General features: G+C 43.5%; 2 protein-coding genes across 11 annotated transcripts in view; both read right to left on the bottom strand.

The window, feature by feature from the left end:
• Positions 1 to 8,906, bottom strand: part of tead3b (TEA domain family member 3 b) — a 34,474-nt gene extending 25,568 nt beyond the window's left edge. For 9 of the 10 annotated variants that reach the window (XM_080000574.1, XM_080000579.1, XM_080000578.1 and 6 more), the window contains exon 1: positions 8,017 to 8,120. The gene's annotated coding sequence lies outside the window, so the exon portion shown is untranslated. Of the gene's footprint in view, positions 1 to 8,016; positions 8,121 to 8,709 lie in introns of those variants that run through there. The other variant, XM_080000577.1, reaches the window with a different exon arrangement.
• Positions 8,907 to 11,910: 3,004 nt separating this feature from the next.
• LOC307230606 (uncharacterized protein) overlaps positions 11,911 to 21,686 on the bottom strand; it is a gene marked incomplete at both ends in the record, with an annotated part of 11,352 nt that continues 1,576 nt past the window's right edge. Inside the window, 14 exons of the mRNA XM_080001042.1 lie at positions 11,911 to 12,044; positions 12,187 to 12,358; positions 12,601 to 12,699; positions 12,818 to 12,926; positions 13,061 to 13,173; positions 13,336 to 13,500; positions 13,662 to 13,744; positions 13,828 to 13,977; positions 14,360 to 14,479; positions 15,255 to 15,383; positions 15,499 to 15,597; positions 16,381 to 16,524; positions 20,149 to 20,194; positions 20,909 to 20,975. Coding sequence (XP_079857168.1) covers positions 11,911 to 12,044; positions 12,187 to 12,358; positions 12,601 to 12,699; positions 12,818 to 12,926; positions 13,061 to 13,173; positions 13,336 to 13,500; positions 13,662 to 13,744; positions 13,828 to 13,977; positions 14,360 to 14,479; positions 15,255 to 15,383; positions 15,499 to 15,597; positions 16,381 to 16,524; positions 20,149 to 20,194; positions 20,909 to 20,975 — 1,630 coding nt within the window. The remainder of the gene's footprint in view (positions 12,045 to 12,186; positions 12,359 to 12,600; positions 12,700 to 12,817; positions 12,927 to 13,060; positions 13,174 to 13,335; positions 13,501 to 13,661; positions 13,745 to 13,827; positions 13,978 to 14,359; positions 14,480 to 15,254; positions 15,384 to 15,498; positions 15,598 to 16,380; positions 16,525 to 20,148; positions 20,195 to 20,908; positions 20,976 to 21,686) is intronic.

Here is a 21,686-nt window from a genome sequence, read left to right as displayed (position 1 = left end):
CTTTGACAAAAAACAACAACAAAAAAAAAAACAAGGTGAGACACACCTCCTTTCCTCCTTTCTGGGATTCGGGCCACGGGACTCAAGGAAATCTACATGCTACAGAATTCCAATGTACGTCAGGAATGTAAATAACGCTGCAAAGTTATGCGCCTGGCACGTTCATTGAAACGGCACCATTCATGCAGCAGTCTGCTCCGCTCGTTCTCTCAGGCCCTTCGTATGGAGCGATCGCATTGCAGCCTGTTTTTCAGCAATGGGCTTATCTTCACTTCAGCTGCATCTGTGAAGTTGCGTTGGTGCGGTACTGTATGTCCTCTGTCTTCCCGGACCGGTTTGCTTCCAGTGAAGTAGCCCCTGAATACCAGCAATACTTGTGAGTCACTCTCAGGCTGCTACCCACACTTAAAAGTAAGTTGTTATAGACTAAATAAGGGAAGGGATTCCTGCACAGACATTTGCTTAAGCGTGTCGCTGAACAAAGGAAATCCCTTGCAAAGACTTTCAGGCGACAAAACCAACATGTTTTGTTTTGGAGATAATAAATGCAGTCATTTACACACTGCGGTGGAGATGGGATTTGGAATCACGTAGACTCACTCACAAGGAAAGAAGAAGGATAGTTTTCCGATATTTTTCATAATTTCCATTTCCAATAATTCATTAGTAATTTTTGCGGTTTCTTGATTATCATTGTCTACCGTTTACTCATGAGATAAATTCATCACGCGCTCTCTGCAGAAACTGGAGTTAGGATTTGTTTTTGTCTTGTTTCGGAGGAGTAATTTAAAAAGCAAGACGAGTCAGACCTAGCAATGAAACAACTGTCATGTTTGATGGAGTGATATATTTTCTTCCTATTTTTTTTTTTTTTTTTCAAGACCCCTGCATTCCTCTATCACTAAGGAACAAACAGAAAGGATCATGGAAATAATTCTTATAAAGAGAATAAACATCCCTCCATGAGAGCTGGACAGACACAAGGATTCAGGACAAATGGGTTACGGCCAGGCCAACAGCTGAGGGCAGCATGTGTCAATAAAGGCAGACCACCAACACTGTCACTCAAAACCTTCAGTTTAAACACATACGTTGTTTTTTTTTCTCCATTTTTATGCGATTTTAGAATGAGTTTACACGTCAGTCCCTGCAGAAATTCATTTACTCTAGGGATGCCCCCGACTAATGATTTTCCTAATCGACTCGTAGTCGTCAGTTCAAGTCAATAGTCGATATTAATCCAATTATTTAAATACAGATTTTTGGGGCATACAAAACCTAATAACCAGCCAGTTATAACCGCCTGTTAATTACACCTGTTATTTTTCTTCAAATTTATTTCAACCAGCCATAGAGGTTCTAAGGTTCATTTTGACAGGGCACACCCCCTGAACGGAGCTTTTTCTTTTTCATGCAACCAGCCGACCAATGAAAAACTTAGTTGACTGTGACTCTTCGTGGGACTAACGTTTGCTTGACTATTTGGGGGCAGCCCTTAATTTATTCCATACATTTTTGAAAAATATCCTCACCCAAATACACCAATTTAAAGCTTTTGCGAAAATGGCACTTGGCAGAAAGTTTCTTCCTACATATTCTCCCTCTTTTAGACTTAGAGACGATAGCCTTTGACAACAAGTCTGTTGACTCTGAACTCCAGACTCCATTACAAGCCAGTAGCCTGGTGTCGGTGAGAATCTGCTGGGGTTTCACGCAGCCTGCCACGGTGCTGCTGTTCGATTATTAACTCCATTCTCCACTTAAAGTAAAAGGGAAAGCAGCATATCAGTTTGGCTGAAGGTAACTATTAAAATGTAGATCAAACTGGAGAAGACAAGGCAATGATCTATTCCCCTTATTTATTTGCTTCTAGAATTCAACGTCCTTTGATAGAAGCCCGAGACTCTCCTCAACCGGGAGCAATATTTTAAGGAAGGGAACAGATTCACAAGCTCTACGATGCAATTCATAAAGATGGTTGGACTTCTCGATATCACTGCTATTTTTATACCACGAGGCCTTGTGTCGAAATGTCAACGCTCATTTCTTTACTCCCCCCCCCCGAAAAAAACAGCTGAGGAGAATGCTAGATGCACATTGGGATGTAGGATGGAGTAGGGTCAAATGGCTTGAACCAAAGGGACGGCCATCTTTATGCACCTGGTGGATTGGATTTAAGGGGGAAAGCAAATGGGCCACATGCAAGTGATCTTCAGTATCATTCTCTGCAATTAAAAAGTTTTGTAAGCACCAATCTAATTAAGGCCATTTTAATGACCCCTGTCCAATAAAGACTGTAAACATATATTTCTCAACCCTGCTTCTACTAAATTAGACCCAATGGGACCCCTTGCATGACTCTCCTCTTTGGGAAGTTGGCTGATTACTTAAATCTAACCCATCTGTTTGCAAACTAAAACACTGGAAGATCTTCGGAAATAGTAGGCCTCTAAGGGAAGCAAAACAACAACTCCAACAGTCTTCGGTCTGCGCACCCCGACCGAAAAAAGAGCCAAAAGGAAAAATCACAATGTGCTCTTCTCATTGTCAAGACAGACAGCGCGCAGATGGAGAGCAACATTCCCCATCACACTGAGACCCCTGCACACCAACAGCCATACAAACACACACTTGACATGCGACACAACAGGACTTGGCGGTGGAAGGAGCAGCTGCTCTTTAAGGTCAGATTACAGATAAAGAAAACGTTTTAGGCCCTGGCCTGGAAAGCTGCACTCCGACAGGAACTAGAAATGCTGCCTTAGTCCCTGGCCAGTGGAGCTATACCCACAAAGGGGGGGGGGCACATTCAGGATTGCTTTAATATCCATATCGTAATGATGAGACTAGATGTTGCCAGGGATTTTGGTTGTTGTGATATCGTCTCAAAGTTGAATTTATATTAAAATAATCCCAATTTTCTGAACTCCATAGACCGTTTTAGTTGCTCCAATCAGTACCTCTACCCGCTCGGTCATAATACCCACGCTACAAGTGATTGGTCAATATGGCCATCCAGCACTGACTGTACTCTATATTCCGGGTGCTATTTTTTCATCCTAGTTCCTCAAAGGACGATAACCTGGGGCCATGGACGCCGGTCTTGCTGTTCTGTCAGGAGGGCGAGAGTCCAAGCCACTGACACCGTTGCCCTCCCCAGATTCACGAAAGTATGAGGCCCATCTACGAGAATCAGAGCCCACCACCACCACCACCGCCGCCGCCGCCACCGCTACCCCTTTCCCTCCTCTGTCTGTGTTTGGCCCTAATAAATTCTCCGCAGCTCCTCCAATAACTTCCTCCTACTTCCTATCTGGCACGGCGCTCAGGAAACAATCAGAGCAGAGAGTGAGAGGAGAGCTGCTGAACGGCCAGCAGTTCACACGGCAAGAGGCAGAGGTTGAAACACGCCACACAACACACACCCACACACTGCTCCCCGTCGAAAAAAAACAAAAAAAAAAAACACTTGCAGCCCGATACCAGTTGGACACCTAACGAAAACACCTAAGTTGGCAGAGAGTGTCATTCGTGACAATAAATAGCTGTAATTTCCCTGTTATAACGCAGAAAATATGAACCAGAAGGATATGGGATCCAAATGTAAATACTATCTAGAAAAACGGATTTCTCTCAAAGAATATACAGTACCCTCTGTATACTGATTTCTCTGAGGAAATAAAGTGGATACTGTAAAATCTGTGTGGTGGGTACATTCCCAAATGAGTATCGCACATTTATCTAGGACCTGAAAGTATTGGGTTCAGTAATAATCCTTGTTCTACCTTGACGCCGCGCCGCAGTCTTCCATGAACTGTCACACTTTCAGAGAAACTAAAACCACATCCAACCGAAGGGGGAAAGACTGACACAAAGCAGGGAGAGCGCGCCAAACTTCTTATTTTACAGCCTGATTCAGCATTTTAATCTGAAATTTTCCAGGGAACGTAGCGGGGAAACCAGCACTGCCTGAATTGGTCTTTTTGTGGCGGGGCTGGTGGTTTAAAGCCATAATCTGTGAAATCTTGAAGACATGCATAGCTTTGCAGCGGTATGAATTAGCGATTACTCATAAATCATATCAATCACACAGCAATGTCTGAAATGCATTGTCTATGCAAACGTTGAAATAGTGAAAAAAATAAAATTGTGGATATTCTAATAATTAAAATGCGTTACTTGTAAACATTTAATTAAATGTGACAACTGAATAATCTATTGACGAAATCACAACTGATTGAAATCAGTTGTGTCAAATTGAAGAAAACATTGTCAATAGCTCAAAGGCCTATTTTTCGACCACATTTACAGTATTCAATTCCTGGCGTTTTACCAATCCATTCAACTGCAACCCTAATTTCCCCACTTTTATCAATTCAAGGAGACTTTCATTGTTTGCGTGTGGCCAAGTGCCGTGTGCCTATTAAAAGGCTGCGGGCATTGACCTTTTTGACTTGACTGTTGGTCAAAATGTTTGTTAAAATGTCTTCACAGCGCACCAATGGGTGGGGCGTTGTGATTGACACAAGGCACCTTACCACGCAAACGATGAATGGGTTCTTGTAATTGGTGAGAACTTGCAGTGAAATGAACTGGTTAAAAAAAATTTTTTTAAATAAAAAAAAAACATCAGTGAGTGAATGAATGTCAATTTAAATGTGATTTAAAGTATGACCGGAGTAAGTTATTTTATTATATTGATCACTTAATTCGACTGCTGAATGCTGCTTTAGTCCATCCAAAATTCATCGTTTAATTTCCGGAGCTTCAACCTCTCCTCCTACATACAAGCCACTCATGGCCGTGATTAAAGGCTTGAAGGTGGGAGGAGGGGGGTTAAAAAACAAAAAAACTTAATATGTACTCCTGAAACGAGAATGTACTATTTGTTTCTGTGTTCTGTCCGGCCTTGAGCCTTATCGATGTGAATGTAACACCTATGTAGAATTATCTCAGGCCCTGGCAACGGAAAGCACTGTGAAACGCTGAAGCAGGTCATCGCGCAGGCTGCAAACACTCTGAGCGAAGGGATTAAAGGGAGTTTCACATGAGCGCCCTGAGGTCAACCAAGCTTCAACCCGACGCGCAGGCCACACACTAGGAGGAACCAGAAGGGCCGGACGGTGCTATTGGGGCAGCAAGCTGGCACCACATCCTAACGGTGCCTCTTTTTCCCAAGACCTGGCCGAGCCCTCCCCTGCTTTCCCGGAAGATTTGTATGTGCCATCATTCTTACGCGTCCGGTTGCTAGAGAAAGAGCAACCGAAACGTTTAGCAACTTGGGGACGACTGACACAAAGGCCGCACTGTTCTAGGCCACTCCCCGGCTCCTCCCCTGAGTGGTCAGAACAGGAGGCCAGAAATCTTATCTGCTAAAACGTCACGGTTGGAGGGTATGTAAACATGTGCAGTGCATTAACTACAATACACTGATAAATTGTATTTCGGGGGGTATTTCAGAATGGATCGGCAATTGCCGGGCATTTCATTAATCTCGGTTGATCTCGCAGTTGGAAAATCTGAAACTTTCTCCAGTGGTTCCCATGTCGCGGCAGAACGCCAAGAGCATGATTTGTGTTCAGAACATCTCAGCAATAGTTATGAATGTAAACTGGTGATAATGACGGTCAGGCTGTATACATTGTACTCGGTGCTTGTTCATTTTCTTTGTGACCTGAGACACCAGTTGTGTTTGTTTAAATATCCGTTGGCAGGGGAGTAATAGCCACCATTTGGATGGGCACTTCTGCCAATGGCGCTAAAAAGGCAACCAGCGACTGAACAAATGGGCAGCACTTATTAGCCATTCTCCTGCGGGTTTAACACAGACCAGTGAGGGTGATGACAAACAGACTGCAGAACCGCATCCAGGAAGGAGGCCATAGTTTGATTGAGGAAACGGATTGCACGCAAAGTCCTCTTGCTTCAATTCAAATCATATCCCCTGCAATTTATAAATATACCAGTAATTTCATCTATTTAAATTCCACCTTAATCCTAATAGAACCTAATTTTGAAAAAGGATTAAAAAAAAAAAATGTAAGTATCATGAAATCTGCTGATGCATTCAAGCTGCATAAAACAATAAGGAGAACCTTTCACAACAGCAGACCGATAATCGTCTCCAGATTTACCCATCAGCATCAAAATCTATTACCAGGCATCTTTGCATCTTTAACTCGCTCAGGATGCATTGTCTGGCTTTACATATTTGGTTGTCTTACTTCAGCACATTGTTTCCACATGTTGATACTGTAGAAATTACACTGGTTACCGGGTTGAATACATGTTGTGTCTAAACAACTCCGACCCTACTGTTTCTGCAACCCCCCAAAAAATGACAAACAGACGCAGCACTTTTAATTTCAATACAGGATCCTCTAAAATATGTTCGTCTTCAGTATCAGCTTAGCACCAGAATAAGTTTGACTTTCATGGGTCTTTGTTTGAAAGCCAGATTGCGCAGATCCAGCAGAGGCTGGCCGGCTTCAAAGAGCGAGCCACAAGCCTGTCAAGTTTAGATTTACTACCATATGAATCAGACAAAGCAATATGAATTGGCATGACTGCCCCATGGAACGACTGCTTCATAGTTTGACCAAACTAGGCGAAAAAAGAGGAAAAAAAAACTCTTATAGACGCCATTTAACTCGAGTAGGAATTAAACAGGCAACAAATGCAGGGCCTACCACAGCTTGCACACAAACCCAAATGTTAATAGGTTTCATACTTTGAATAACCTGAAAGACAGCCTTCGATTGTCTGGCCAAACCGGCAGTTACAGTGATTTAACTACGAAATTACAACTACAACAACTATAACGAGAGCATTATAATGCAAAAGCGGCCCAATTTAAAGTGATGGTCATCAAAATCCTCACGCTTATAGCCTATGCTTTTGGTCCAGTAATAATATGTTTACCCAAGCTTATCAAACAACGCAGACTACCAGCAGGTGTTCCCTCAGGTGGCGTTCATATAATTATACAATTAGGGACGTGTATACAAATCCACGCGCCTCAAATCCTGACCTGTGAATTATCTGCTTAACCAGACCTCGGTGTGCCCTCGCTACGCCGTTTGTTGTGGAGAAAGAAAGCAAGCATGAAACAATAATCGGCCTTCAAATGTTAATGTCCAATCCAAACCATTATTAGAAATAAAAATAATAGGTCTGCCCCGAATTTCATCCCTCAAATGCAACAGCTGGAGTTTGTGTTACTTTACATATCAAAACAAATGTAAACAATACTAATAATAATGATGCTATTTTAACAAGTGTGCTGCATGCCTATATTTAGGATACACATGACTCACAGTGCAAATAAACCATTATGACAGTAATCATGTTTTATGGGTGTCTTAATTAGATGTATTGACTTTATATATGACTTGAGCCATCAAATTCTAAAACATAGGGAAATATAATGGGGAAAGGAAGTTTTCTGTGAAGTTTTTTGTCATTGTCCACACTCGGAAAAATCTGTGCTTTGTGGTTCTAGATATGGGAAACAACATGTTTCGCCATTACACACGTAAATGCGTAATTACAAAGTCTTCAAATGAGAAAATACTTACTCTGGAACATAAAACAATAAAGGCATTTGATTTGCCTTCCTTTGATGGAATCACTTGGCATTCGTATTGAGGTTGACCGTTCAGAAACTGGGACAGGTCAAAATCCCACACAAACCGAATGAATAGATTTGTAAATGGAAACAAAGTGGGGAAAAAAAATGAACAAAAAGAAGATGAGAAAAATGTGTTAAATGCATTTTAATGACATAGTCTGTAGTGCGTGTCTATTTCCATTACACCTCAGGGAAAACTATTGTTCCAGCAATACTTTCACCAAATAATTTGTGAATATACTGGGGATACTGAAGGCCCCCCTTATCGTAATATTTGCCCGCGTGTGCTATTTTTAATAACCCGTTATAAATAATAAACACGGGCGAGGGGGCGGCGGGCTTACATATTACGACAGCAGCGATAAATAAAGAGCGCGACCACTTACCTATAGGAGGTGTTTGTGTATCTCCGCGTATTCCTCCAATTTCTCTCTTTCTCCCTCTTTCTCCCCCTCGCTCTCCCTCGCTCTCTCCCTCTCTTCCCTCTCCCCCGCTCTCTCTCTCTCTCTCCCTCTCCCCGTGTCACTTCGCGTATTTTGGGTTCCTCCGGCGAACCGGTGTGAGGGCTCCGGGGGGCCGGCCGCGCGACGCGGACTGACGGGCATGTCGGCTGCCGGCGCCGCCGGGGTCGTCAACGAAAAGTTTGCCCCCCCCCCCCCCCCCCCCCGCCCCGGTTCTCGCACCCCCCCCCCCCCCCCCCTACCCCACTCCCCGGTGCCGTCGGGGTGAAAACTCCCCGATTCCAACCCAAGCCCGGCGCGCCGAAGTGGGGAGAAAGGCGGACGGACGGACACACACACACACAAACACACACACACGCACGCACAGAAGTGGGGGAATTATACCAAAAAAAAAAAAAAAAAAGCCCCGACGCGCGGCGCACGTCTTCCCCCGTCCCGCCCGACGCGCCGAGTTGCGCGGAGGGAGGAAAAGAGAAAAAAGAAAAAGAAGAGGGAAAAAAAAAAAAAATGACAAAAATGACAAAGATCCGAAAACTTCGGCGGCGGCGGCGGCGGCGGCGGCGGCGGCGGCGGAGGAAGAGCGAGCGGACAAAGGCGGAGAATTCAGCCCGAGCTTACCTTTATTCTGGAGCCACCGGGTTCTCCCAGCCTCGGCGGGAAAAGGAGCGACGTTTCCCAGTTTAACGGCTTGTTTCTCTGATTTTTTAATTTTTGTAATTATTATTTTTTATTTTTATATTTTTTTTTGGGGAGGGGAGGGGGGGGCGGGGGTGTCGGGGCGGCCCGTCGCCTCGCTGTAATATTTCTCCCGGTTTGACAGTATAAGTGGAATGTGAAGTATGACTTTGGTATGAAATCAACGCACTACTCTGGAAAAAGGAGAGAGAGGGGGGAGAGGGGGGAGAGGAGGGAGGAAAAAAAAAAAGAAAAAGAAAAGGAAGAAAAAAAAGAAAGAGAAGGGCTCGGGGGGGGGGGGGGGGGTGGGCGGGGCCAGGCGGCGCCGTCCGTCAACGGGCTGGGGCGGTGACGTCATCTGGCCCCGCCCCCCACCACCACCACGCCGCGCAGCTCGTGCGTCGTAGCGTTAATTCTGTCGTCGTCGCTTTTTAACTTTTTTTTTTTTTTTTTTTTTTTTACTTTTGACGTGCGAATGCGTGTTCGTATATGTTTTTGTCGTTCGTTTGGTTATTCTCTATTTTATTTTTTTTGTTATTCGCATGCGCTTCGTCGCTCTTGGGTTGATTTTTTTAATTGTTTTTTCTTTTGTTTTTTTCTTCTGGTATTTTGAACGTTCTTCGTTTGTATTGTTTTATTCGGTGCTATTGTTTTCTTTTTGTTCTTTTTTACATGTTTTATCGTTCTTTGTTTTGTTGTTGTTTTTTTTATTATTATCGTTATTATTTCTGCTGTTTTATTATTTTTCATTCGTATTGTTTTACTGGGTGTCTTTTTTATTATTATTATTTGTATGTGTTTTTATCTTTTTAATTTTTTTTCTACTATTTTATTATTCTAAATTTGTATTGTTTTATTGTGTGTTATTATTTTATTTTTCTTTTTTTTCTTTTACTTGTTTCATATTCATTTCAATTACTATTGTAATGGTAGGATTTAGTTGTCGAAATTCCTGTGTTTGTTGTTGTAAACAGAACATACATGGTCACTGCAGAATTGTATTTGCTTCTATTTGGTTTTCTACTCTCACATTGTTCGTGTCATTTGGATCAATAAAGAAAACTGCACAGTTAGTACTGCACTTCCTTAGATAACAGTACATAAGTACATCCATGAGTTCGATGATGAAATATGGAATGAAAATGCACAAATCCTGAGTGAATACTATAATTCTCAAATAGAACATCAAAAATGTAATTTCATAAGATTAGAATAGACCCATGTTTTACAATTGGATACATTGAATATTGATCATCCCCATGTTATTCCCATATTTTTAGTGCTGTACCCATAATCTGCCCCCCTTGTTAAAAAAAGGGGTACTTATTTTGCTTAAATAATAATATTACAACTAAATCAATATTCTTCATGCATAACGAGCCTGGACATTTCTTTAATGAATGTTCCTTTCTTAAGGGAGGGTTTTAAGTTTTATAATAATTTGCCATCATTGGGCCATGAACACGGTAACATCTAACAAGAGCTCCTTCTGTTGGTGAGCAACATACCTGCAATGTATGCCGCAAAGCCCAATTCAGAATCTAACGGCAGTGTTGGGCTTTGATTTGGTTGCTTTTGAGGCTGGTGTTTTTGATTAAAAAAAAAAAAAAAAAGACTCAAACTCAAAAAACAAAACAATAACAAATACCAAAAGTGAAGTCTAGAAAAAAAAAGAATCAGTTGTGGGTTTTGTAAAAGACAATTGTCTTCAAGCCACTGCGGCTAATGGGGAACTTAACCTCTGAGCATCTGTCATGAAAATCTGCTCGTTTCAAGCTTCATTTGATTTGCGAGTTTGGACAACTGCCTGAGCAGGTTCAGGCAGAAAACACACCTCTAAATTACTCTCAACCTCCTCGGCCTCAAACAGGTTTTTCCTCCCGGCTGCAATCCTTTCTCAACATTTGAAATTACAACCAAGGAACTGTGTAGATACTGTGCTTCGCCATTGTATTTATTCATCTTTCCAACACTGGGACGTGGACCAATTCATGGATTTTTTCTTAACTGCATATAAATCTAGAGGCAAATTCAATGTGCTCCATTTCACAGACAGATTCGTGTTAGCTATTTCATAAACAACAGAAGATAATTGGGCCTTTAGTGGTTCACTTTATACAATAACTGCTAAACATCTATTTTGAAACATAATTATTATAATATTCCATACAAATACACCAGTCAGTGTAAAAAAAATATAGGGGTTAAAAATAACAGGTGAATAGAAAAAAAACATTTTTTTTGATTATCCTATTTCCATTTGGCTGGTTTTTTAAAGATTTGTTGTAATAAATATACTATAACCATCAAATTTTACAATAATAAAATCATAGATCGCATAAGTATTCAAATGAAATAATAATTAATATTTAGTTAAAACAACATATGTGAAAACGACACAACAACACATAAGCCAAATAAAGGTGTTTGTCAAAATGCTTAACATCTATTTCAGAAGAACTATTAATGGTAACCAAAATATGTATCCTAATAAACTACTACTTATTTAAAAATTGCTTTATTAAATACTAGTTTTCATCATCATTCACAGCCTCATGTGGGACCCATCTCTTAAAAGTGTTTGTGCACATATCTCAGAAATCCCCTCAAGAATGTTTGAAAATGTAAAGTTGATTAATTTCACAATAGAATAAAGAACATCTCACCACAAGACAATAAAATAGAGAAAAACATCTTGTTGTTGTTGTTGTTGTTGTTGAAACAGAGTGACAAAATATGAAGCCAAGACATAAAATGGAATCAATTGCAACTGAAGATGTTTGGTATTACATAAAAAAAAACAAAAAAAACAAAAAACATGAAACCCCCGCGGTCACAATCGAGAGGTGAAATCTTTCCTGCGACGCACAGACACCGACGCTGCCTCTGAATTCCCACCGATGTCGCAAAGGCCAAGTCCTTCATCATCTTCATTTGTTAACCCGAAACGAACACATTGCCATGAAAGCAAACGTAACAGCGGGGTAATTTCGTTGTTCATCGTCCATCATCATCATCATCATCATCATTATCATCATAAACGCCTGTGGCACGAAGTGGTCGACGGCCGGTCCGCACTAGATGTGGGCTGGAAGCGGTGCCGGAAATGACCGCAGCAAATTATTACTTAGAGTCGTTGCTCTATTATTCGCAGGCGATTTTTCCATCAAAACTGGAGAGCGCGATGGCGAAGGCCTGCACGGCACACATGGGGTAACTGTAGTCCAGCGTGAAGATGTCGTCTGCTATCCGACCAAACTGCATCACTATGTAGTCCACTGGAAAGAGACAGAATAATGGTTGGGACAGACAGACAGACAGATAGGTGGACAGACAGACAGATAGACAGGTGGATGGACAGACAGACAGACACACAGATAGATAGATAGGCGGACAGACAGACAGACAGACAGATCTCACCGTCTTTACTGTGAACTATCTGGAAGTTCTTGATGGAGGCCTGGGTGACGCGGCCGTTGAAGTTCAGGACGTGCGAGGCCGTGTCCTCGTTCCACACGGGCGTCTTGTTGTGGAGCTCGGTCAAGTTCTCCAACCTCCTGTTCTGCTGCCGGACCAGCAAACCGTCGCAGTCCTGGAGAGTCAGTGGAAGGGGAGCATCCGTGTCATTTTCCGCTGGGAAATGGAAAGCCCCGTTGGACGTTTTTGTCCCCCCGTGAAGGTCTACCTGACCCACCCGCCGCTGAGGGCTTCTGGGAGGGCCGGCCGCTGCTCTCAGGCTCCGCGTGCAAGTGTAGACGTTTCACACCAATCAAGTCGTTGCCCCCCACCCACCCAGACCAAAGATTACACCGGACGCCGATCGTTTATACTCACATTTCTGGGTCGGAGAGGCACTCTCTCGCTGTCCTTGCTCATTCCCGGGAGGATCACGGTCATCCGCCTCGGCCCTTTCATCCCCAGCACGTTGGTCTCCTGAAGGCGGGGTTTTTTTTCAGATTTTTAACAGATCTTACTTTGGGATCCGATTTGATCCTACCGCCCGCGAAAATAGTACGGCCACCCGGAGTATCGACGCGGCATGCGGCCTTACATAGATGATGCCGGCCAGCTCCTGCCGCGCGTTGGACATGTCTGGGAGGGCCCGTTCCGGATTCAAGGCGTTGTCGAACACGGTGAACTTGGTCCCCATCAAATTGGACCTAGACAACGGTGAGAGCGGGACGTTAGAATGGACTGCTATGTTCCCGGCGTTTGTCGTGAACAAATGCTGGTTTTCCGCGAATAGCAAAACAAAAAGGCTTATCCATTCACAAGTGAGGAACGCGGCGCGCACCTCAGCTTCCCGATGAAGTTCTCCCCGCCTCTCGACAAATCCGTGGCGTCGATGGAGATGAGGTAGTTTGACGTTGCGCTCTTCTTACGTTTCCTACCGGCCAGCAGGAACGTCTCCAAAGGAAACAAAATGGAGAAAAGACACGCACGGTATTTGTGCAGGAAGTGAAAGGACGTCGGGCTGTTATCCAAGCATAACAGCCACGTACGTGCGAAACGATATCCAACTCGGGGACAATTTCGCCCCAAAGCCAAAACATTTTATGAGCTCCCTACTTTTTTCTCATTGTCGAGGTGAAGGTAATAGGTGGGATAGAGGCTTTTGTCCATCCCCCTCTGGTCCCTGGTCACTCTGCACTTCACCGTCACGCCCAGCGGCGCCGGCTGCATCACAAACTCCTCCAGGTTGTCGAACTCGATCTCGGGCGTCGGAGCTCTGTCCTGCACGCAGAGCCCAAACCACCACCACCACCACCACCACCCCCACCACCCGTCATTGAGACATTAAAAAAAAAAGCGTGCAAATAGGAACTTAACAGCTTTTCAGTGGATTTAGAGCCACAATGTTGGTGTGCACAGCTGCTCGGCGCCGGTTCAAATACCTTTTTCTTCTTCCCCTTTCCCTTCTTCTTCTTCGACTTTTCCTCTTTCTCGGACTCGGAATTGTCGCTTTCTTCGGCTTTTCCTGCAGAGGCGGAAACAGAGGCGCGCGTCAAGCAGCCGTCAGCGGCGTGCGCGGAGAGAGGCGGCGGGGCGCAGAAGACCTGCCTTTTTTCTTTGTCTTCTTGTCTTTGTCCTTGTCCTTGTCTTTGTCTTTGTCCCCCGACGTCAGGAACATGGACGCCGATCCGGACGATTTCTTCTTGGACTTGCCGGACTTGGTCTCCTCTTCGCTGTCGTCGCTCTCTGACTTGGCCGCTAGTTTTTCGAATGGGTTTGAATTAGAGGTCTGATTTTGTTTTGTAAAATACCGTGCGAGCAAAGTCGCGGCTACGTCAGGCCGGAAAGACTGTGTTTGGGAACATTTTTTCGAGGGGTATAACATTTGAACAGCGTTCACCGCTCGACAACTCAGCTCTAAATTGTACTTTCTTCGTCCAGTTCAAGGGAAGTGGTTTAAGAAAGAAACGCCACATGCATGATCCTAATTAGTCACAACAAGACGGAAATAGGTTAAAAGGCCGAGCTCACATGATGAAATCGTACCAGATTAACAACTTCATCGTCATCAGCACACACACACACACGCACACACGTACACACATACCATGCAGTGTCTGAGTCTCTAATATTTATTTACCTTTCTTTTTGCTTTTCGATTCCTTATCTCCATTTATCTGGAACATGGACACAGGCTCCTTCTTTTTCTCTTTCTCTTTTGACTTGGACTTTTTTTCTTTTCCGTCAGAATCTTTGTCATCTGGGAGTAGAAAAGTGAGATAAAAAGGGGAAACTGTCAAACTGCTTCAGTGTTACAGGCAGAATTGTATTCCTCAATGCTGTAGAGTGCAGCGTATTTATAAAAAAATGGATCAAATTGATCAAACGTTCACTGAGCGTTGCGACCATTTTGACAGTTTCCTAAAGGCCGAAAAACAAACATGCGCAGGAAAAGTCAATTGAAAGTCCTTGAAATATCAATCAGTCAGTGCAATCATGTGTTTTCTGTTGACTAATGTGCTCTTTTTGAAAGGACTGGCTGTTAGATGTTAGTTAGATAAGATAATTACCACATTAAATATGACTATATACTGTATATATAAATATATATATATATATATATATATATATATATATATATATAAATATATATATATATATATATATATATATATATATAAATATTAAAAAAAAAAATATATATATATATATATACACACCGCCATGTTTTATTTCATTGTATGTCTGTCAGTGATTTACTAGACTAGACAAACTCAGACTTGTCATATATTGGGTAAATGCATTAAAAAGTCAGTAATCTTCAGAAAAGGTGCCATTACTAGATTGTTTTTTTAAATGGATTCATTTTTGAGAATCAGAACCGGCGTGATTAGGCCGGTGGTTTAGGCCCTTGCTTGCAAGCTGCTGCAAGCAACAAACGCAAACGGCACTTCAGCCTTTCCAAATGTCCACTTTGCCGCCTGTCCCTAGTCGGCTGATGTTCACTGCCGTTGCACAATGTCCCCGACCCGCACCTTTGGATTTGGATTTCTTCTCTTTGGCGGCGCTGGAGGAGGGCGGGGTGTCTTTCGGTACTTTTTTCTTGGTTTTCTTCTTGGGGGTCTCATCGTCATCTTCGTCATCGTCGTCCTCAGTGTCTGAGCCTGCGGAATGGTCAATGCAGGCACATGAGTTGGTCAAACAACTGAGGTGGGAATTCCGCGCAGGTTAACGTCACAGTATGTTTCTCTGCCACTAAGCGTGGGATGACAAAGTTACTTTTCTTCTTCTTCGGCACACTCTTGGCCTTCTTTTTGGGTTCTTTTTCCTTTTCTGCTTCTTCCTTCTCCGGTTTCTTCTTCTTCACCTTCTTTCCATCTTGTTGCGAGAGAAAGACAGTTTAGAGAGAGCTGCAAGCTGTAACGTTGGACAGATTGTAACATGCCATATAGGAAGGTAAATGAGGGGAAGCAACAATCACTCACAGCCGCGGACACGCCAACCTTCAATGCACACAAACACACCACATAACATAACAGGTAATGTCCGGTCAGACGGTCATTATTGCAAAATAAACCCTGGCAGATTAAAATAATACATTGAAATGAAATATGATGTACAGTTATAATAATATCATATATAATAATTAAGAACTGTTATGCCTAGAATTATAGCGGGGTGCTGTGCTCGGTGATCGTGATGAATATATAACGTATGTTTATGAATGTATGAATATATAAAATCAATATGCAGTGATTTTATATATTTTACTTTGCCTTCCGCGAGGAAAACCACTCCCCAGCAACCCAGTGAACTATTCCCCCTGAAAAAAAAACCCAAAAAAACGTTGCCCTACAAAGGACTAACCTATTAATGTCAAATTGGACACCGGTCCCCATTCATATCTTTAAATATTCCATCGTTTGTACGCAGCGCCACCTCTAGCTAGCGTGGCGGGTGCGTGAAACGAGGGACGCGCGCCGAGGCGGAGAAGTTGTTGCCCTTGCCCAACGGTTGTCACGAAACAGACCGGTGGTCGCGATTGAGAAATAACTGTCCGCTGAGCTCCGCTATTGACCAATCAGAATCAAGTATTCCGCGGAGCCCCGTAACAATCACGAACACTGCCCAGTGCAGTAAATAATGTTTAAGGTGTCTGACTCTGGATGGTGAGGCTCTCCTCCCCCGACAAGTCCTCGCTCTTCTTGCTCTTGGTCTTTTTGGGTTTGGCGTCGGCGCTGTTGGACTTTGCTTCTGCGGCGCCGCCGTCATCGTCCTTCTTTTTCTTTGGTTTCTGCAAGTTTCCTGGGAGAAGAGGAAACCGAACTTGGGTGAGACGTGTGGAGGGGAGGGGTCAAAAAGGGATTTGACGGCTTGTGTGAGATAACTTAAAGTACCAAGCCTAGTGTGGCAGCGTTGCTATTTGCTTTTGACAAAGGCGGAGAAAGGAAAAGGTTAAAAAAAAAAATTAAAAAAAAAAATGACTCACCGTCACAAGTTCATGGCAAGCAAAGCAAAGGGTAAGAAGGGACAAGTTATTCGAAGAATGTCCCAAAAATGTATATTTCTGGATGCCATGTTTACTTGAATTCATACAGTGACAGTAGTTTACAATGTTGTTTTTTACATTATTATTTGGCTATTCCCATTGTGAAATCAAATTTAGCTGTTTACATATCAGTGGATTGAGGAAATCGAGTTTCGTAACAGCAGCCTGGCACAAAGTCCTTACTGCAAATGTTTTGGAAAATTGTGGGATGAAATTTTTTTGTAATGTTTTGCAACTGTTTTGTCTGTTATCTCCAGTCCTGGCGACGAAGAAAGTGAAAGAACCAAATTGAATGTAAAAACATAAGAATAACAAGAAAATAACAAAAATAAATAAATAAATACATACATCACACACAGAAAAAAAACAAAAAACGCATTGCATAAATGCACAAAACGTTAGAAAGTTTTGCCAATCAAAGCTCAAGGATTTCAAAGCCTGTACTTATACTATACATTTCCATGAAACATTCCAAGTCCATCTGCTTTTTGGGGGACGACGACGAGGACCAACCGCCATTTACCAACCACTTTACTTTCCATTACGTCATTTAGCTTTTATCAAAGAATCTTGAAATAAGGATATTCGGTCAATGGTCAAAGCAACTGTTCATCACAGTCACCGTCAACAGATTGTCATCGGGATATATATATATATATATATATTTTTTTTTTAACACAAACAGACGAGGAGGCAAGAAAGTGGTCAGAAAAGGAAGCAAACTCACAATAAGGAAGGTTGGAAGGGATCGAAGACACCTGGGGTGTGCTCATTATACCCTCGGCACGGGTACTTGTTTGTCATGTTGTACCTCTGGTGCCAAATTTGCATAAATATTTATAAAGGTGTATCATTTTAGATTTTTACGGGGCACCGCCGGAGGTGACATGCCACTCCAGCCCTAAATGTGCACTGCTGTCCTTCATTGCTAAGCCGATCTTAACCAACCACCAAGCTATGAGGAGGCCGCCTTTCCCTCGGTAGACATGGGCAACATAACGTGAAGGGTGACTTCAAGAGAGAAAAACAACTTTTCGCGGTCGTCTTTACTCTTACAGGAAGTAAACAGATCCAACTTTCCCCCGGGGCGAGGCACATGGAGGAGCAGGTCAGTGCGGTTGCGGCGGGCGTGATTCAAACTGTGACGGAGTGAAGGGACGTCGAGGGCAATCCTATTAGATTCAGATTCACCCTAGATCACAGTCTATTTCCGTCCTTACCCTGGCCTTTAAACCCCCACCACCTCCATCACCACCGCCACACCTTCAAGGTGGTGGCTGTGAGCGGGACTTGAATCACTCTTCATGAAATGATTACTAGATTATTATTACATCAATTAATTACATTAATGTGTATTATATTATTAGAAATGAATTATAAATAAATCAAAAACTATTTATTTATTATTTACAATAATCCAGCACGCCTTTTCCACCACTGTTGACCATGTGTTAAATGAAATGGGGCTGGATAAACTTGCGAATGATCATCTGAAAATGTCCACATCATTATCAAATCCAGTATTTCTGAATTCAGGAGAACTTCTACAAAAATGTCATGGTGTTCTTCTTTTATAATAGAATGGCTGGGAGGAAAAAAAGCTGAGAACCTGATTCTGTTGCCCTGTTTCTTCAATATATAAAATTGGTGCCTTGGGTCCAATTGTTGGCCTTAATATAAATGGAGCTTGAACTGAACTACATGTTGCACATGCACTAGATGGCGGATGAGCTGCTGTGGGTCAAAATCCAGATTGTCATCAGGATGCACGTGTCGTACCAGGTGGAGGTTGCTGTAAATCCAAGAAATCCCCTCGTCTTTTGGCGGTAAAATGTGCTCATTTCGCCAAACAGTTCCCCATTCATAACGAAGCAGAGGTCAGCCCCGTGCGGATGGACGGTTTGCTTTGGAATTAGCCTTCCAACTTGATAAAGATATATATATGAACTAAACACACGGACACATTTCAAAGATCCAGAACACAAAAACATTCAAATTGTTGGGACAGCTAAAAATGGGTCGGAAAGCCAATTCCACTTCCAAAAGAATTCCTCTCTCAGCAACACCAAGCAGCCCGACCAAAGCCCAGACGGGGTTGCAACGTCTATTGTAGTGCGACTGTAAAACCTAATTCGACTTGTAAGTCGCCGTCGGAATGATTTATCACCCGCTTCCTGAAAGATCCGAACGCCTCTTCACTCCCTGGCGGCGGACTGGAAATCAACCCGGGGAGCCGCACTCAACTCAAAGGCCCTCCTCACCACGAAAACCCCAACCCCACCCGGTTACCTTCTCTCCAGACATGGCGCGGCCTCCGACTTCAGAGCTCCGACGAGTTAGCGTCCTTCGCTCTCACACACGGGGTTAGAAAGTACAAGAAAAAAAGAAAAAGAAAAGCGGCCTGTTCTGCGGAGATAATGAGAGAGTGAGCGAGGCCCCGCTGCTCGCCGCGCCTCCATCAGCAGAAAGTTGTTAATAGGATTTATGCGTAAGGGCCATCTGCTCCGTGGAAACACGTCAACGGGAGCGGCCGTCCGGGCTTTGGAAGGTGGGGGTTTGGAGGGAGGCTTGTTTATCCAGACGGAGATGGGATCCACGTGGGCTCGGCTGCCTCACGTAATTAAACCCGACGTCCTTCTTCTTCTTCTTCTTCTTCTTCTTCTTCTTCTTCTTCTTCTCGTTCTCTCGGCTGCTCGGACGCGATCGCGTGTCCCGAGCGGAATCTCCGTTTTTTTTTTCTGGCTTGTTTTACGTGGCGAGCGTGTCCATCTTCTCGTCCGAGTCCTTCTCGTAGTTCACTGCCTAATCTCTCTCGCTTACTTATTCTTTGGTCTTATTTTTTTTTTTTTTAGGTTTATATGTATTATTTATCAGCAGTTTTTTTTTCTATGTTGCCATACTTTTATTTAAGTTTACTGTTGATTATTGTATATATTTGTACTGTATTGTATATATTATTGTACTGTTTGTTTATTGTATATTTTTATATTTTTCCCTCCTCTCGTTAACTTTGAAGTTTATGGTTTATTGTCATTTATTTTTGCTGTTTTTATTCTGTTGCCTTTATTATTTTTGCCCCTTTTTTTTGATGTGAGCTGCTATGACAGTGACAATTTCCCTCTGTGGATGAATAATCTATCTATCGATCTATCTATCTATCTATCTATCTATCTATCTATCGATCTATCTATCTATCTATCTATCTATCTATCTATCTATCTATCTATCTATCTATCTATCGATCTATCTATCTATCTATCTATCTATCTATCGATCTATCTTTCTATCTATCTATCTCCTGTCTTCTTATCTTGTCATCCGGGGAGAGTCTTGCTTTCTCACCCCTCAAAAAGAATGAAAACACTCCCGTCGTATTTTACCTTCTCCGGCTGCAGAGCTGGAGGGGAAGCCGCACCATCTTGAAACCTGACACAGTGTTTGGAGAATGATTAGTTTTATGTGGATTCTACCTTTCCGTTGACCTTTCGGGGATCAACGCCCGGCGGAGTGCGGAGGCAGAGAACCCAAGAGTGGACCCAACTCGGACGCAATTTCCACAATAAAACGCGTGTGCGGGGGGTGCATAAGACACGGCGGCGTCGGCGGCGGCTGGTCGGCTCAATGCCGAACTTGCGGATTTGTTTTTCGACGCGCGCAAATTACAATAAAAGAGAAAGCGACATGCCGGCATCATTCACACGCCTCACAATGCCCACAAGCTGCGGGAGCTGGGCCCGAGTGGGTTTAGCAGAAAGCAACAAGTCGAGCGTTTCCCCGACACTTGGTCTAGCAGCTCTTGGCCGGTGCCCGCGGAAACAGGGTGTTGAGGTGCAGAGTATTAATAGCCATGGAGAAAAGTGTGAGGCCGCAGGTGGGGAGAGAACGGCTGCGGCCTGCGACCGCCCCCGTCGCTTTTGTGCCATTTCCAAACTCCCCACGATTAGAGGAAGACGCAGCCGATAAGGTTGAGGAAATGAAAACAAATGAATCATCCGAGAGCAAAGCGAAAAAGTTCAAGCCACAGGTTTCAGCCGCGTCGCGCAACTTGTCCAAGCCGCTCGCTTTAGAAAGTCTGAATGCGTGGATTTGTTACGACGGGGGCCTGTTCGCTGACGCACCACACACACACTCCTCACAGACCTGTCCTCCGTCCAGACTTCTTCCAGGATGTCCTTTTGCAGGGGCATGAGTGCTGTGGTCCAGGACTCTGTATTGGGCAACAAGGATCAATCGAGTGGTTTCATTACAAATATCTATGCCAATCATTTTTTTGTTGAAACTGACTATGTAGAGTGTGCAGACACACTACACACGCACGCACACACGCACGCACGCACACACACACACACACACACACACACACACACATATCCATTCATGCAATCAAACAGGCATTCACACACACACACACACACACACACACACACACACACACACACACACACACACACACACAGTAGAGAGCCTCTCACCAGGTTCATGTGTTGCTGGAAGGCAGTAGCTTCAGGCCTCCATCCAGATAGTAAACATCTTCTGTGGTCTGCACAAATTCTGTAGCTCAGAGAAGGGTCACGGGACATAACTTCTAAGAGGATTTCTAATAATGCAACAGCCCCTTCCCGCCCCCAAAACCACTCACACACACACACACACACACACACACACACACACACACACACACACACACACACACACACACACACGTTGGACCGTGCAGTCCACACGCTCTCACCCTTTGATTCGGCTTAGAGTAATCAGCTCCCCACCATCTGTGAGCATTTCAAGGGTTTTCTTTCTTTCACACAGGAGTGTGTGTGGCTGGATGTTCCACTATGAACTAGAAACACAGCGTACGTTACATTACATGACCTCGTCACAACAATGGAAAGAATGCTGAATACTTTTATCCTTTGTCAAG

The sequence above is a fragment of the Zeus faber genome, assembly GCF_960531495.2.
Source record: "Zeus faber genome assembly, chromosome: 5".
Lineage (NCBI taxonomy): Eukaryota > Metazoa > Chordata > Actinopteri > Zeiformes > Zeidae > Zeus > Zeus faber.
The sequence above is the reverse complement of the archived record's forward strand: the minus strand, read 5'-3'. Positions and strand labels throughout refer to the sequence as shown.